This window comes from Anas acuta, chromosome 20, assembly GCF_963932015.1.
Source record: "Anas acuta chromosome 20, bAnaAcu1.1, whole genome shotgun sequence".
Lineage (NCBI taxonomy): Eukaryota > Metazoa > Chordata > Aves > Anseriformes > Anatidae > Anas > Anas acuta.
Window position 1 is genome coordinate 10,172,164 of NC_088998.1, and position 14,561 is coordinate 10,186,724.

Genomic DNA, 14,561 nt, shown 5'->3' on the forward strand with positions numbered 1-14,561 from the left:
TTGCGTGGCACTGGGGAGAGCAGGGGCTCGGTGGTGGGCCTGATGCAGAGTGCTGAAGTTGCGTGTTAGATGACATTTTAAGGACTACATCGGCATCCAGCAGGTAGCTCCGTGGTCGGGCTTCTTGCCGGCTCCCTGCAGAACAAAACGGGTTGCTCCCATGCTTATGTCTGCAGTGGGTGACACGTGGGGGCTGTAACCAAGCTGCCCGTCTCTGCTGGCAAGGTGTGGCTCAGACTGCTGGCTTCGGAAGTTTTCAGAGACCTGAATGCTGAACCAAGAGCCTTCTGATCTTTTGTCAAGGAAACCTGGCAACATGAGTTGTGTCTAGCAGCCTTGTGGGAGGTATCTGTGAGCCTGGGGAAGGCAGACATCCTTGTTTGAGGCACTATCAAGATCTCTACTTCACTCTGCATTAACTGCTTTTCCTTACCATTTTCCAGTTCTTTTGAAACAGACCAGCATTAGAGGAGACCACCGTGAGGGATGGTTTAGTGGCTGCTGTACACAGGCTGTGAGCGTGCTCTTGAGTAAATAGGAGCTACCAGCATCCCCGCTGCCTGGGACAAAAATTTGCAGCTGGGACCTGTTCTGTATTCATGAGGAAAGGGAACTGATGCCTAGATAAATCAAACTGCATCAGTAAGTCAAGAGGCAGTAGGACACGGAATGTGCATTATTTGGTGTTGTGTGCTTATTGCACAATGAGACTAGAGCTGGTTCTCTGCATTTTGGGGCAGGTTTAGAGATGCATCAGGCCACGTGGAAGCGACAAGCTGGGTTGCTAGTTACATGGACATCAGTCAATAAATCATTTATTCAGCTTTGTTTGTATCAAATACAGTTCTTTAAGTTGATGCTGATAGCAGCAAGAGAAACCAGGCTTCCTGCCCGTTAAGAAGCTGGTTCCTGCCGCATGGTCCCTTCCGTGCTGTGCCTGCAAGGGATGGGGCTGGTACAGTCCAGCGACTGTGGGCTGCTGAAGAGTTCCCTGCCTGCCTTTAGCCCCAGGCTGGTGGCACTGGGTGTTGGCGTGGTAAAGACATTGCGTTACCCAGAGAGAAAGCAGACAGACTTGGGTGCTCGTTTGTGGTTCCTTTTGGTAGTTTGGCGGGGAGTAGGTGGAGCAGTGTTGTGTCCATGGGGCCCACAATGAGCAGCCTCCTGTTCTACGCCAAGGCTCCATGCAGCTGCCTCGGCAAGTTCAGGTTAGCTACAGCAGGACAGGGAACGTCAGTCAGCGACCTCAGGCAGTTTCACAGGGAGGAAGGGTGGCGTGCTAGCCTCCCTTATTGATCTGGAACCAAATCATACTGCCTTCTGCGTGCCACTCTCCTGCCTACCCCTTGTTCCATTCCTCTGAGGCCACAGCTATCCGCCAGCTCCTGGAGCGGACCCAGGGCATTTCTGTAGCTGGCACTGAACAGCACTTGTCAGGCTATGGCTGAAGAGCTGTCAGCCTTCCTGGCACCTCTGCGATGCTAATCCTGAGGTAGCTTTCTGAATGACCTCTTAGTACGCCAGGCAGCATGTACAGAGGCACAGTATGATGTCAATGTATAGGGTAAAGCGGCCTCTGTTTCAGCCAAGTGTTAATGGTGTTTTCTTAAATGGTTAAGGCCAGTTCTTTATGGCTCTTACTTGCTAAATATTTGATGCAGCTCTGCATTTTTAAAAGGAAACATGGTTTAGTCAGTTTTGGCACAGAGGTCCCTCAATAGCTCTTCTGTGCACAACTGACTTGTTTGCCTCACAACAGCAGACTCAGCTGGCTGCCCACTGTGTTGTTGAGTACAGAAGTCACACACCACGTCTTACTCCCAGTGCCATACATGCTAAGCTGTGGGTTTCCACAATTCTCATGTTTAAGAACGCTCTCAACTATAGTCAGCTCACAGTGGTTTTAAAACCTTCCTCGAGGTTGAACGCTTTTGAATTTGATTAATGAGCTCTGCACTTAGACTTGAAAAGCTGAATTAAAGACCATGAAAAGACTTTGAAGGAAAGGTAAGGCCATCTGGTAAAACACCTTCTCTATCTTGGTTTCTAGACTAAAAGCGTGTTCTCTAACTGCAGACACCTGGACATACACATGTTCAGTAAAGCCTGCCGTGGGATTCAGCCTCAAGCAAACAGGCACACAGTTTTCCCTCTGCCCTCAGGGCCTTCAGTGGCTGTGGACAGGGAAGTGGCTTGAGTTTGCTCCAGACCTCAGAGGGCAAACCAGGACCACGGGAATTGAATGTTCTAGGAAATGCAGTGAAGGGAGAGCAACAAGAATAGAAGTTTGAGAAAGAACTTAACATTTGTGTAATTTATATTTTAAGAAAATAAGCATCCCACTTTACCAATTAACTACATGCTAGAAAATGAATGTTTTTATTCTGAAGTACAGGTTGCTTTCCTGGCTAGTCTCATTGCAGCCTTTCCTGAGCTTTTGTTACTGCTGCCACTGGCTAGCACCAGGCGGTGTTTCTGTGCAGCGGCCCTTCACGTCAGTGTGTGTGTCAGACATTAGTCCTGCATGCTTTATTCACCTCTGTGACAGAAGGCATTCCGCTCGGTACAGGCGGTGTAAATGTGCTTTACGTTTCCATCTCCGTGACACAGCTCTGCTAACAATCGCCTCTGATCAGACCGCAGCCTTGGAAGCCTGTCTTAGCCTCCTGCCTAAAGCAGAATGGACTTCTGTGGTTTGGCTCCCCAGGCTTCAGAAAAACCTTAAAGCCAATTTCCTCACTGAAGACAAAATAATTAAAAAAAGAGTCATAAGGACATAATTCCCATTTACAGAGATAAGCCTTTATTGTGTGCTATTGGAAGCAAATGGGACATGGTTATGGTTTTATATACAGAGAAGTCCGTAGCATTGGGTTACAATCAGTGGCAAATGAATCAAGGTTACAGTGCAAATATCGGTGTTGTGTACAGTTCAGAACAGTGGCTGGCATATAAACCACAACACAGAAGCCAAATGAAGCCAAGTGTACTGGGTACAGCATCACATGAGGAAGCAACTTCATGTCCAAAGAGCATTCCATTTACTTTACATTTGCAGGCTTTTTTAGCTAGTGAGTACGTACAGCTCACTTTATTAAAAATATTTAAGATGCCTCCTGATTTGTAAAGTATTCTGTAATTAGACCACAAGGATCTCCTGTACTTCATTTGGAAATTTATTTCTGAGTAACTTCTTTTGAGAGGGAGACTTATTAGGAAGAAGGATGGAATTGTCCACCGTATTACTTAACTTATGGAATTTGGTGATAGGATTTAAGGTTTAGATAGATCAAAGGCCATATTTTGTATTATTCAATATCATATGTAATCTTAGTGTAAAAATAAACACTCTGTCCTCTATGGATAATTAAGTCCATCTGGTGGCTGCAGGTCAGACCTCTCTATTGGTGAAAGAGATTTATAAAAATAGTCCTTTTCTTTAATGTTTACTATGCTGACCCACAAAGGAAAAGTGAAATTCATTCAAGTCTAGAAACAGAAATACAGTACAAGTGATTTATAGAATTGCATTCCTTCCCTCTGCGAACTTGCTGAGCATGAAACACTGCCCCAAAGCACTGCCTCAGTCTTTTTCTTGTCTTGTAGGCGTAATTGTCATCAGAAAAGGAGCACTGCACTGCATTGCCAGAGCTCCTGTCTGCCTTGCAGTATGCATACTCTTAGCAGTGATCTGCCTCCAGATGATCCTTTGTTTAAAAAAAAAATCCTTCAGGTGGATTGGTGGTGGTAGTTTGGGTTACACAAGGGGGATATTTTAGCCCAAATTAGCAGTAATTATTTGAACAAATTAGACTGACAGTGAATGGTGGATGGAAGCTCAACTGTTTGGGGAACAAAAGGATTGTGAGATGAGTTGGACTTGGAAGACACCAACCTTTCCTCAAAGTCACCAGATTCACATCTCCTTCCCATAGATGTCCTCATTAAAGGGCAGGAGTTTTGGCGGTACAGGTTTCATGCTCAGCTTTGTCACTAAGACCTGGGTGGGACTTGAGAAAGCATACAGCCCAGCGGGGGTTGTGCTGCTGTGTTACTGCAGCACTTCTGCTGGGTGCCCCCACAGCTGCGCTGCTCTGAGAAGTGCAAGTGTCCCAGAACGCCTGGGCCAGCTGGAGGACAGGTGACATTCTGCAGTGGAAGCAGTAGTTAAGCACCAGTTGTTGGCCCCTGCAGAGGCTTGAGAGGAGAACAGAATTGCTTTGCGGAGAGCTCATCGACCTAAAAAGCTTAGTCAGTTTGATCAATAAATACTGCTCTAGGGTTAGGATCAGAAATAAGACACTGAGCTTTGGAACTGGAAGACGGCGTCAACTTCCTTTCTTTTCCGGCCAAAAGGAGACTATCTGTAAAACACTCATCCTTAAGGGCCTTTGTGTCACCTGGTTTGTAACTCACTAAGCACATCTGGATGTACCTGTCTATTTTTTTCAGGGAAGAATAGGTGTATGACTGGACAAAGCTTCAAGGCTTTTTTCTGTTTTTTGTTTTGATTTTTTTGTGTATTTAAAAAAAAAAAAAAAAAAAAAAAAAAAAACACATCTGTTTGGTGTTCTGTTGTCCCTGAAGGCATGTTTACCCACTCTTAAATTATGCAGCATTGCCCAGAGAATGGCTCTGTATAGTAGAATATGCTCTCAGCAGTACAGCCTCCATTTTTGTCCAGTACATTTCCATGCAATACGTGTTACTGGAAAACTACACTTGTCTTATCCTGTTACTTTGAGCAGGGAAGCAGGGATACTAGTTTGAAAACACAGGAAATAATCTGTATGGTAGAGTTGTTTCATTATTAAATTTATATCACTACTAATTTTCCAATAGCTGTGCTCTTCAGCGCACAGCTATTCTGCTTTGAGTAGTATCACTTTGCAACTGCTTATAAACAGCCCTTTATGGAAATAACGAGGAAATAATACTTGCTTCTACACTGACCACATTTTACTTTGTTGCAGGACGATCTTGCAGAACTCTAACTTATACTGGGAGTGCAGGAATACGCATATTTCCATATGCATAGATCATTAAATTGTAACAGTGCCAGTAGTAAAGCAAACCTGCCAAGATGTTCTGTTCCTCTTAATTAAGCTTGATTTACATGTGCCTGTTGACTGAAGATGCAAGTTGGTGTCCACTGCTGAGATGACACAGTACCCTGAGTAACTTTGTGTTGATTATGCTTATAGAAGCTTGTGCTTTTCTAAGAACATAGAAATGAGCACAAAGAAAATAAATAAGTACGTCAGGTTGTTTCCATGGAACACTGTTAATTGACTTATTTGCAGCAGTTTCGAAGCACAAAGCTGAAACTTACCTTCTGCTCTACTGCCTTAGAAAAATTACTGTGCTATAATTAACTCCCTTGTAGCTTAAAAGATAGAAGCAGATAAAATGTCAAAATAAGCTTTTCTGGTAAGATGAACTGATCTTGTCATAACTAGTTATGCCAGTATTAGTGACCTGAAGTATGTACATTACAACATGTAGCTGTGGGAGCAGTATCAGCTTTCCCTTGTTACCATGCTGCTCTTCTCAAAGGCAGGTTGTCTAGAATACCATAGTCATTGTATCAATAAGTTACTAGTATTCCTTTAGGGAAAATTACTAGTATTCCTTTCCCTGACAAAATTCAGTTGTATGCTTTATATACTGCATGGAGGAGTCTCCCTGTTGCGGATAACAATGCATCAGCAAATACAATTTTAAACTACAAGAGGGTAGCTTTAGATTAGATATGAAGAATGGCCTTGGAGTATCCTGGTCTAGTGGGAGGTGTCCCTGCCCATGGCAGGGGGTTGGAATTAGGTAATATTTAAGGTCCCTTCCAACTCAAACCCTTCTGTGATTCATTGGATTGCTCCTGTTCCTCTTTCCAACCTATACCTGTTTATTGAAGCAGGAAAAAAGTATAATCTGCTCCAGCAGATTTTTAGCTTGTAATATGGGTAGCTTAAATCTCTTATCTAATTTCATACAAGCTATTGAAAAAACAATACCATTTCCTCATTGCTCTTGGTGTACTAAGGCTGCTGATTTACCACCATAGACAAACGTCCTGTTTTTTCCAGAGACTGGATTTATGGCCTTGGAAAAGGCAGTGCAGCTTTCCGTGCAACTTCCTTGTCTACTTAACCTAAGACTGGAGAGGTGCACTCTACCTTCATTGTTTTCTTCTCTCTCTCTCTCTCCTGCCTCAGTCCATTCTACCAGGACCAGGTGCATTCAGCAAGCAAATGTGTGTTCAAGTAGAAGCTGTGCTACACCTTGCAAACTGCAAAGCAGCATAAGGCACCTGGAGCTTCTAGATTCAGGTAAGAGGCAGGAATGAGGCTTAAGTTCACATGCTATTTTGGACTTAAACATTAACTGCAAGTCTGACTCATTCCAAGCCCCCTGTACCAGTGGATAAAGGATAATAGACTACATTCCATTAATACCCTTCTAAACTACATTCAGTTAATACCTTCTAGTGCAATTTGTTCTAGTAAAGATAAGAGTCCATAGGTTTTCACAAACACACACTTCTGGCCAGTTTGAAGTTTACTTACACAACATAGAAGAGATTGTACCTTTATCTCATTGCCACAAACCTTTGAAGTTGGAAATTGGATACATTCAGTCCCATTTCATAGTTAAAAAGTTTATATAGTCTTTAAATTCTTCAGGTTTTGTTTATCAGTGGATTATTAGTTAAACATGCAGGAGAACTCACACTGAGAAGGCTTGTCCTTGCTACAGTTTCTGTAGCCTAGCTTGATGACTTCTTTTAAAATACACTTACCCACTAAACTACCTGTGGTACAGTATAGATAACATTAGATTGTACAGAGTTAAGGCACCGAATACAAGTTAAAACAACATACAACATAAGAAATTAGATTTAGAACTGTACATCTCTACTTAGCACTTTAGATTACTCAACTCCTCTTAAGTGTCAAGGTAAGCATTTAGTCTGAATGTTTTCACATAGCCACAGAACTTGGAGAAAAAAATACTGAATTTAAATCTTAATATAAGATGAATTTTTTTATTAAAAAGATCACAGAACTACTTTTAATAAGCTATTGCACTGCCTACACAGTATTAGACAGGTCTAGCAGAAAGAGCATCCTCTCTCATAGAAAACACCAGGCTAGAGGAACAGGTCTGTATGTGTCCTATTCATGCTGTTTTATTATCTTGAGCATCAGTTGCACATAAATAACTGAATAACTCTTGTTTCTGTGAGTACAGTGGGAAACAGAAAGATGTCTTGGGGCACTAAAGAACCTACACACAGATAGGTATGGAATTAGATGAGAGAAGTTAAGCTAAGGAGACTTAACTTCAGGGGTTAAGTAATAAAGCAGCTTTGTGATGTGAATTCTCTTAATGTCAAACAATAAATTACCAGCTGAAGTGGTTAATGTTCAAAAGAAAATAGAGGTGAAAACTGCTGCCAGAACCTGTAAGGGTAGGACTCCAGTGCTGAGTTTCTTCAGTGAATTGCTCTAAAATGACTGCAACAGCATTTCTACTTTACAGTAGGGCTCAGTTTCACAGCAAACCAGATCTCCTAAAACAGGAGACTGGAACCAATGAGCTGTTAGACAAGCTGTCTATATACTAAGAATAGTGGCTGCAACTATGCTATACCTTTGCATCTCTTTAAACAAGTCAGCAAAGTATCTAATTTTTCCGTAACTTCTTCCAGCAGGACACTTGAGAGGGTCTGTGTCCTGAAAATTCAAGCTCAGTTACTGGTTCTTAAGACAGTACAACTGTACGTTAACAGAACTTCTCTGTAAATCCAGCAGAGACCTCATTTTCATTCTTTTGTTGCCAGAGAAGAGGCCCCAGTGTGATTCATGACTGAGAACAGCAGTCTAAACTTTATATTTGTGTATCTCATCATGTATCCAAAAGAATCTGCCCTGGCAGAGTTCTTGTGCTATTTCCCAGAGCCTCAGGAAGTAGGAGCCTTTTTTTTGTAACCTGCTGATGTGACTTGGAACTCATTTGAAGGTGGAAGACATATTTTTCCCTTTATTTATTAGCAAGCAACTGACTACAGAGGATTTATCTAAAGGCACTAAGTTCTAATACAAAATGATTGTATCTTAGCCTACAGAGCAAAGGATGCAGAGGGAAACTTGGAATTTTGTCTAAGACTCAAATATTATAATGTGCTAGCTCTTAATTTACATAGTTCTGGTGAGATGTTTGGGAATCTCATCGCTAGACTGTGATGACCCTTGGACTCTTTAAGTACAGATGGAGAATTAAAAACAAAGCAAGGGACCCATGTGCTTCTACACTGTTTCTGTCAGAGATCAGTGACTGAAAACACAGGGACTGTCAGACTCGTTCTCTGAGGACATTGCTGGATTGGATCAAATATAGTACACTGAAGCTGCTCACGTTTATTGCTATCTCGGAATTTTAGAATTGCCAGGAGATTGGTGTCCCATAGTTGAACAGCCAAACAAGGAGATTTTTTTTCTTAGAACACCTGAAAAGTCTTCATGCCACTCCTTCATTTTCTACTTCCTATTAATACAAGAAACTTGTGGTCAGGGAAATTTCTCTTAGTAGTCCAGTGAAAGGAAAAATGCACAAATAATTTTAGAACTAAGACAAACATTAAATAAATCTATTTTTTCTGCCAGAAGACAAGTATCCTTAAAGAATGAGTACTAGTGCCCTTTCAAGTGATCAGAGATACCAGAGTATTTCTCACAGATGTTTGCATATGAGTAAAAATAGTAGTGTCTTGGCACATTAATAAGTTTGTAGGAAAACTTGTTCCCTAAAGCTTTTCATTGGCTTATTAGAAATTCTCAACAATCTAGAAACAGCTACATAAAGATTCTGTAACTTCAGAGACTTGGTTATTTACTGGAACACTAGAGGAGATCAGAAAAGGCAGCGGGAAGCACAGCATTCACAGAAGCAAAGGTATTCAGCTCCAGTGAAACTTAGGGCAGCAGGGTTTACAGCACATTAACTGGGAACCACGACAATTGCTGAATCATCTAATTAACTCACATTGGCTGCATGACAGCAAATTAGACAGATTAGGAACCACCTACCCAGGCACTAAATTGCCTTTGTGAGGGTTGGATTGTGTACTGTGTCCAAGAGAAATTGCTTGGGCAACAGAGGCCGCGTGTTACACAGTCCCTTCATGGGTATAGGCTGGCCTCCCTCCATCTGTATGGCTCAATGCCCAGGAATAAGGTCACCATGTTCCAGCTCCAGAATGCATGCGTAAAGTAGACAGCAAGCACTGGCAGAGAGAGGATACGATGGCAGGAAGCATCGTGTGCCATGCTTTCAGCTCGCCAAGTCCTTTCACAGTCATTCAACCCTGGTACTTTAACGTACAGGCTTTCAAGCAAAGGCTGGTGATGGAATTATGTCTCAAAAGGTTTAGGCAGGTTTTTGTATGGTGTTTGTCTCATGTACAATTAAGACACTAGCTCAAGATAACACTTTCCTTCCAAAGTCACCTTGTTGCCTTAAACCCTTCTTTAGACAGAACATGCCTGTAGAAATTTCATGTAGCTGGCAAAGTAGGATTTAAGTTCCCTTGTCAAATATGTTATTTCTTCACAAGTCACAGTTTCCTATCTGGGAAAATGACAACCATTCCAGCTGCCATTCAACCATCAGGAAGAAAAATGCTGAGGTATGGCTAGCAGTATACTGTACTTAGAGGTTTCCATCTGTGAAGACTGCTGTCCTGCACAGCCACTTCAGATACCAATCTGACAACTCAAAAGGCTGCTTGTACATTTCTCCCTCACATGGTTCCAGAAAATCCAAACTGTTAGAAAGGGAAAGCCACTGTGTGTGATTGTGGATTTGTATGCAAGAACAGCTATATAAAAGTAAACAAAGAACAGCCTGTATTTTAATCTTGCTATTCTGTAAATAGCCTCACTTCCCTCCATGTCAACCAACCAGGCCACCCAAGTTCATATTTATACTTCCAAAGTCATTGTTAATGCCATTCATCTCTAGTCCAGGTAACACACTAAACAGGTCAGTTTTTCATTGTAAAGCTCTGGTTTCTTTTAATCCTTTAAGTGCCAGACATCATCTCCCAAAATACATACTGGCATCTGGTTAGCTAAAACTAGAATTAAGGTGGGAAGTGAATAGATACAGACTTTCCCAAGTGTCCTATTGATATGTAGTAGTTCAAAGGAACTTTTTCAGAATTCTTTTCCATGAACCAGAAATTCAAACTGTAAAATATTTTTGCTTCACATAAATGGTACTGCAGAATTGGCAAAGATAGCAGCAGCTACACAGAGCACATGGAACCAGGTTTCCACATTGACTGCCTTATATATCCAGAAAGACAAAGCTTGGTAGCCATCAACTAACAGATTTCAATCTCTCAGAAAAGGCACTTCAGACCATTCTCTTGGTGAGGTGGATTTTCAAAGGAAACCTGAAAGTGTTAGGCAAAAGAAAGCAGCTTCTAATTCTGCCTTAGCAAAACAGTGGCTGTGATGACATTGATAAAGTAGATGTTATCCAAATCACTCATCAAATAATAGCCTGGTATTTTGGTTAGGTTAATACCTGCTGGAATAGAATGCAGTCCGTAACAGTTCTCTCAAATGCCAATGTATTAGGCACTTGTGGAACCTACATGAAAGATGTTTCAGAACATGTGAATGTTTTGCTCAAGTACAACCATGAATGAGACAGTCCTAGGCACTAGGCAGTCCTAGCACCCACATTACGGTCTTGTCACTAACTCCAAATGGCTTCAAAACCAGGATTTAGGAGTTTCAAGTACAGCGTGTACTTCATGTCAGGAAATGGTGTCCTTCCTATTGCGAAGGCATGCAGCAAAGCCAAGGGGACAATTTTGGGACCTAAGTGTTTGTCTACTGAGCAAAAATATACCAAAGAAATTTAGTATCTTTTCATTGAAAAAGAGGAGAAGATCCAAGAAAGTGAAAATGCCAAAAAAGCAGAAGGGCAGAATGCTTACAATTCTAAGAGTTAAAAGGGTAATGACAGAAAAATATGGAAATTCACAGTCAAAACAATGCTGATGCAAACCAATACAAATGGATAAAGCTGCCAAATCCAGGCCACAAAGAGAGATCAAAGAAGTCAGTTAAGAAGTTATTAATCAATCCTTGAACTGGACAGATAAGCTGCTTGTCAGACTGTTATCAGTTAAACCTACAAAAGGAATACTCAAGAGAAGTTCATTATAATGTGCCTTAACATCGCCTTGAAGCATATAAAACACTGTCTTTCAGAGGAAACAGAGCAGCCTGCTGCTCCACTATCAGGATTGCTTTGCCTTACAAGGCTGAACAAATAATTGAACATTAAGTGAGCTTCAGACCAAACCCTACATTTATACCTTGAAGATAACAGCAGATGAAAATCTGCACCACCAAACAGAAAGGTCATGCTGATGGCTCATCAATTGCACCTGCAAATGTAATCAAACAGTTATGTGCTTTGGTGGGCAAGTCACTGGTAAAGTTCCTGAACTTAAATTTCTCCAGGTGCAGATACATAGGCCACTTGCAACATCCGGTTTCCTCCAACATTACTAAAACCAACAATATTTGACAGCTATTTTTCTACATCAACCTATGTATTTAATCCAGGCATATCCTGAGTTATGGAGAACCTACACATGCAGTTATTTACTGAATTTGATATTTTCAATATTGAAAAGAAATATAGTTTATTTTTGCTGTTATATTTTGATGCAAAACAACAAGCTTTAGACTCGATTTACTACATATTTCATACCAAGTATTTTTCTGTTTTACATCAGTATAAACTGTGATAGTCAGGGTTTTTTAATGCTTTCATATCTGAATTGAGACCCTAAAACACTAATACATCATCAACCCCCTGCTTTTTTTTTTTGCTTTTTTTTTTTTAATATAAAAGAGTTGTTTCCAGCAACTTCAAGTACTGCAGGTACTGCAGTTGTGCAGTACTGTGCTATGCAATCTTGCATAATGTAAGGTTATATAAATGCAAATTAAAAAAACAAGTATCTTAAAACTACACATATCATGTGCACCATATAAGTCATAATCCAAAATCATTTTACTCCAAGTAAAATATCATCTAAAACATTTACTACAGAACTGAAGATAATTATTTATGGAGGCCCCTGTCTTAATTTCTAGCTTTAGAAAACTACAGCCAAACAATTTATTCATGCACAGTTAGATCTTTTCCTGCCTGCCTTCCTCTCCTCCCACTGCACCCACAAGAGGAAAGCAAACCTGGCTGCTTCATGAATTAATTTGGCCTAATGTAATTTGATCTCTGCAGATTTAAACTAACATCATCAAAGTCTTTCATTCTCCTTTTGGAGTTTGGCTTTATTAGTTTAGGGAAATAATTTCTCTCTTGTTAGTTAGATAATACCACACATTCCACTTCACATTTTTATTTCACATAACTGTAACCATGGTATGGCTTTCAGTACAGGCCATGGCCAGGCTTTAGTACCTACCTAAATGTTTTCCACAAGTATGCAAGGAATGCGGTGCCTGATACACAGCATTATCAATACAGCTTTTTAGGCTATGCTAGAGAAAGATATCTGAAGAACAGTCTGTTGATAAAACCAAACTATTTCTTAAAAGTATTAAGAAATATATATATTATTAACTGAAACTGGAATATTTGAAGTGGCCTTGAAAAACATGAAGTTGGAATCCAAAACTGCATATTACTTGTTTACAGTTAAACAAAACATAATAAAAATCTGCCATATACAAGATTGTCACAGGTATGTGAGATTTTTAGAAAAAATCAATAAAAATATTCTTTAAGCTTAAAATAAAATTTCTTACCTTTTACATCACGATCTCAGCTTACAGTCATTACATTTCTGCTTATTTTATACAAGTGCATATGGCTATGGAGGTCCGGAGAGAATGAGAATAAAGTGGTATTAACCTGCTGAAAACTGCTTAAAAGTCTTAACTGCAATATACAGATGTTCCAATACCATTTAAATAAACAAGGACATTTACCTTTCAGTTATTGCTGATTACTGATTCACAATCTCAGAATATCAACATACAAGTTTAAGAGGAAAAAAAAAACCAACAAACTCACTAGTAAATTTAGAGAAGCAAAGATTTTGAATTGAAGATTTATCAAATACTACAATTTCCTATCATTTGGTGATGATTTTAAGAGACACAGAAGAACTATTTCAAAGTCAAGTTCAGGCCTACCCTTTTTGTGCCTCATATTAATGATGTGGTAAAGAAAGAGAGAGAGAGAGAGAGAAAGAATAACATTTAGTTATATTTTGGAGAAAAATAGACTATTTTTTCTTCCAGCTTTTTGCTACATTTCATGTCTGCTGACATGTACAATGGTACAAAGCACTACTGCTTCAAGAGCGACCATTGCAACTGTTCGTAGCAGTTTTTATAGGAAACATGCAAATACAGTCATAGTATTAAAATTCTGAAATACTTAAATAGTGAAAGTAAATGTGGGTTCACTGCTTAAAGCAAGCACCCTATGAGGTTTAAAGTCTTGTTTTGTTCCCCCCCTCTTCCCTTCTAGTGTAAAGAAATAACCAGAAGTATATACACATCTATTGCTATGTACCCAAAGAAAGGACTGTGGCTTGAAGTAAGTATTGCTTTTCATTAAATGGAACAAAGTTCAAGAAGTGAGAAACACTTTTGAGAGAAAAAAGAAAAAAAAAAAAAAAAAAAACACCTCAGATTCCATGTCTGAAGTTGAGAAACCTCAAAACGAGCCAGTTTTGTTCTTGCTTTTAAGACATGTACAAAATGCCATTTGGAGCCACACAACCTGATGGTTCTAGAAGTCAGAGAAGAAATCTTGAGGGCCCAAGTGAATAATAAAAGGTGCGATGCTGAGAGGCTGGCAATAGGGACTGTCAATGAAAAAACCACCTACAGTGGGAAAAGAGCAGAGAAGCAAAAACTTCATGTTAATTTCAGAGAGTGGCTGAAGCTAAAGCTCCATTTAAATTTCTCTGCTCTTTCAGCTGCAAGTGGAATTTTCATTGTAAAATGGGCACTTTTAATTCTGTGAAGGTATTGAAACATCTAACACTTCCAAGGTTACCACTTTCTAAACAAAGAACTGACAGCTCATTCATATTTCAGTAAAGCAGAGAAATGTAAAATATGCAGCAAGGGGGCAAGTTTACAATGTGGTTAGTAACTCCCAACAAATGACAAAAAAAAAAAAAGACTTCTATCAATCATCTGAAATGACTGCCATCATGTTGGAAAAGAGCATAGCGCCCTCCTTGTTTTTGAAATAAGGAACAAGTTATCGGGCATACAAATGTTTATTGTGTAGAATTGGTTCAGACAATATTTTGTTAGAAATTTTACAAATCCAGGGATTAAAGAAAAAAGAAAACAGTTGCCAATCAGGGGAACTCCAAAAGGGGGGTGGGAGGAGGGTGGAACGTGTGCAGAGGAAAGATTCCTTTAATGAATATTTGATTAACAAAAATGGGCTCTTATCAGCCATGCTTTTTCTGCTCCGTGATG

General features: G+C 40.1%; 1 protein-coding gene across 12 annotated transcripts in view; it reads right to left on the reverse strand.

The window, feature by feature from the left end:
* Positions 1–4,539: 4,539 nt before the first annotated feature.
* Positions 4,540–14,561, reverse strand: part of STRBP (spermatid perinuclear RNA binding protein) — a 66,082-nt gene continuing 56,060 nt past the window's right edge. For 5 of the 12 annotated variants that reach the window (XM_068657035.1, XM_068657034.1, XM_068657045.1 and 2 more), the window contains one exon: positions 13,572–13,949. In XM_068657035.1, the coding sequence (XP_068513136.1) occupies positions 13,855–13,949 (95 nt within the window). In that variant the 3' untranslated portion in view covers positions 13,572–13,854. Of the gene's footprint in view, positions 12,926–13,571; positions 13,950–14,561 lie in introns of those variants that run through there. The other 7 variants (XR_011089173.1, XR_011089172.1, XM_068657044.1 and 4 more) reach the window with 7 other exon arrangements.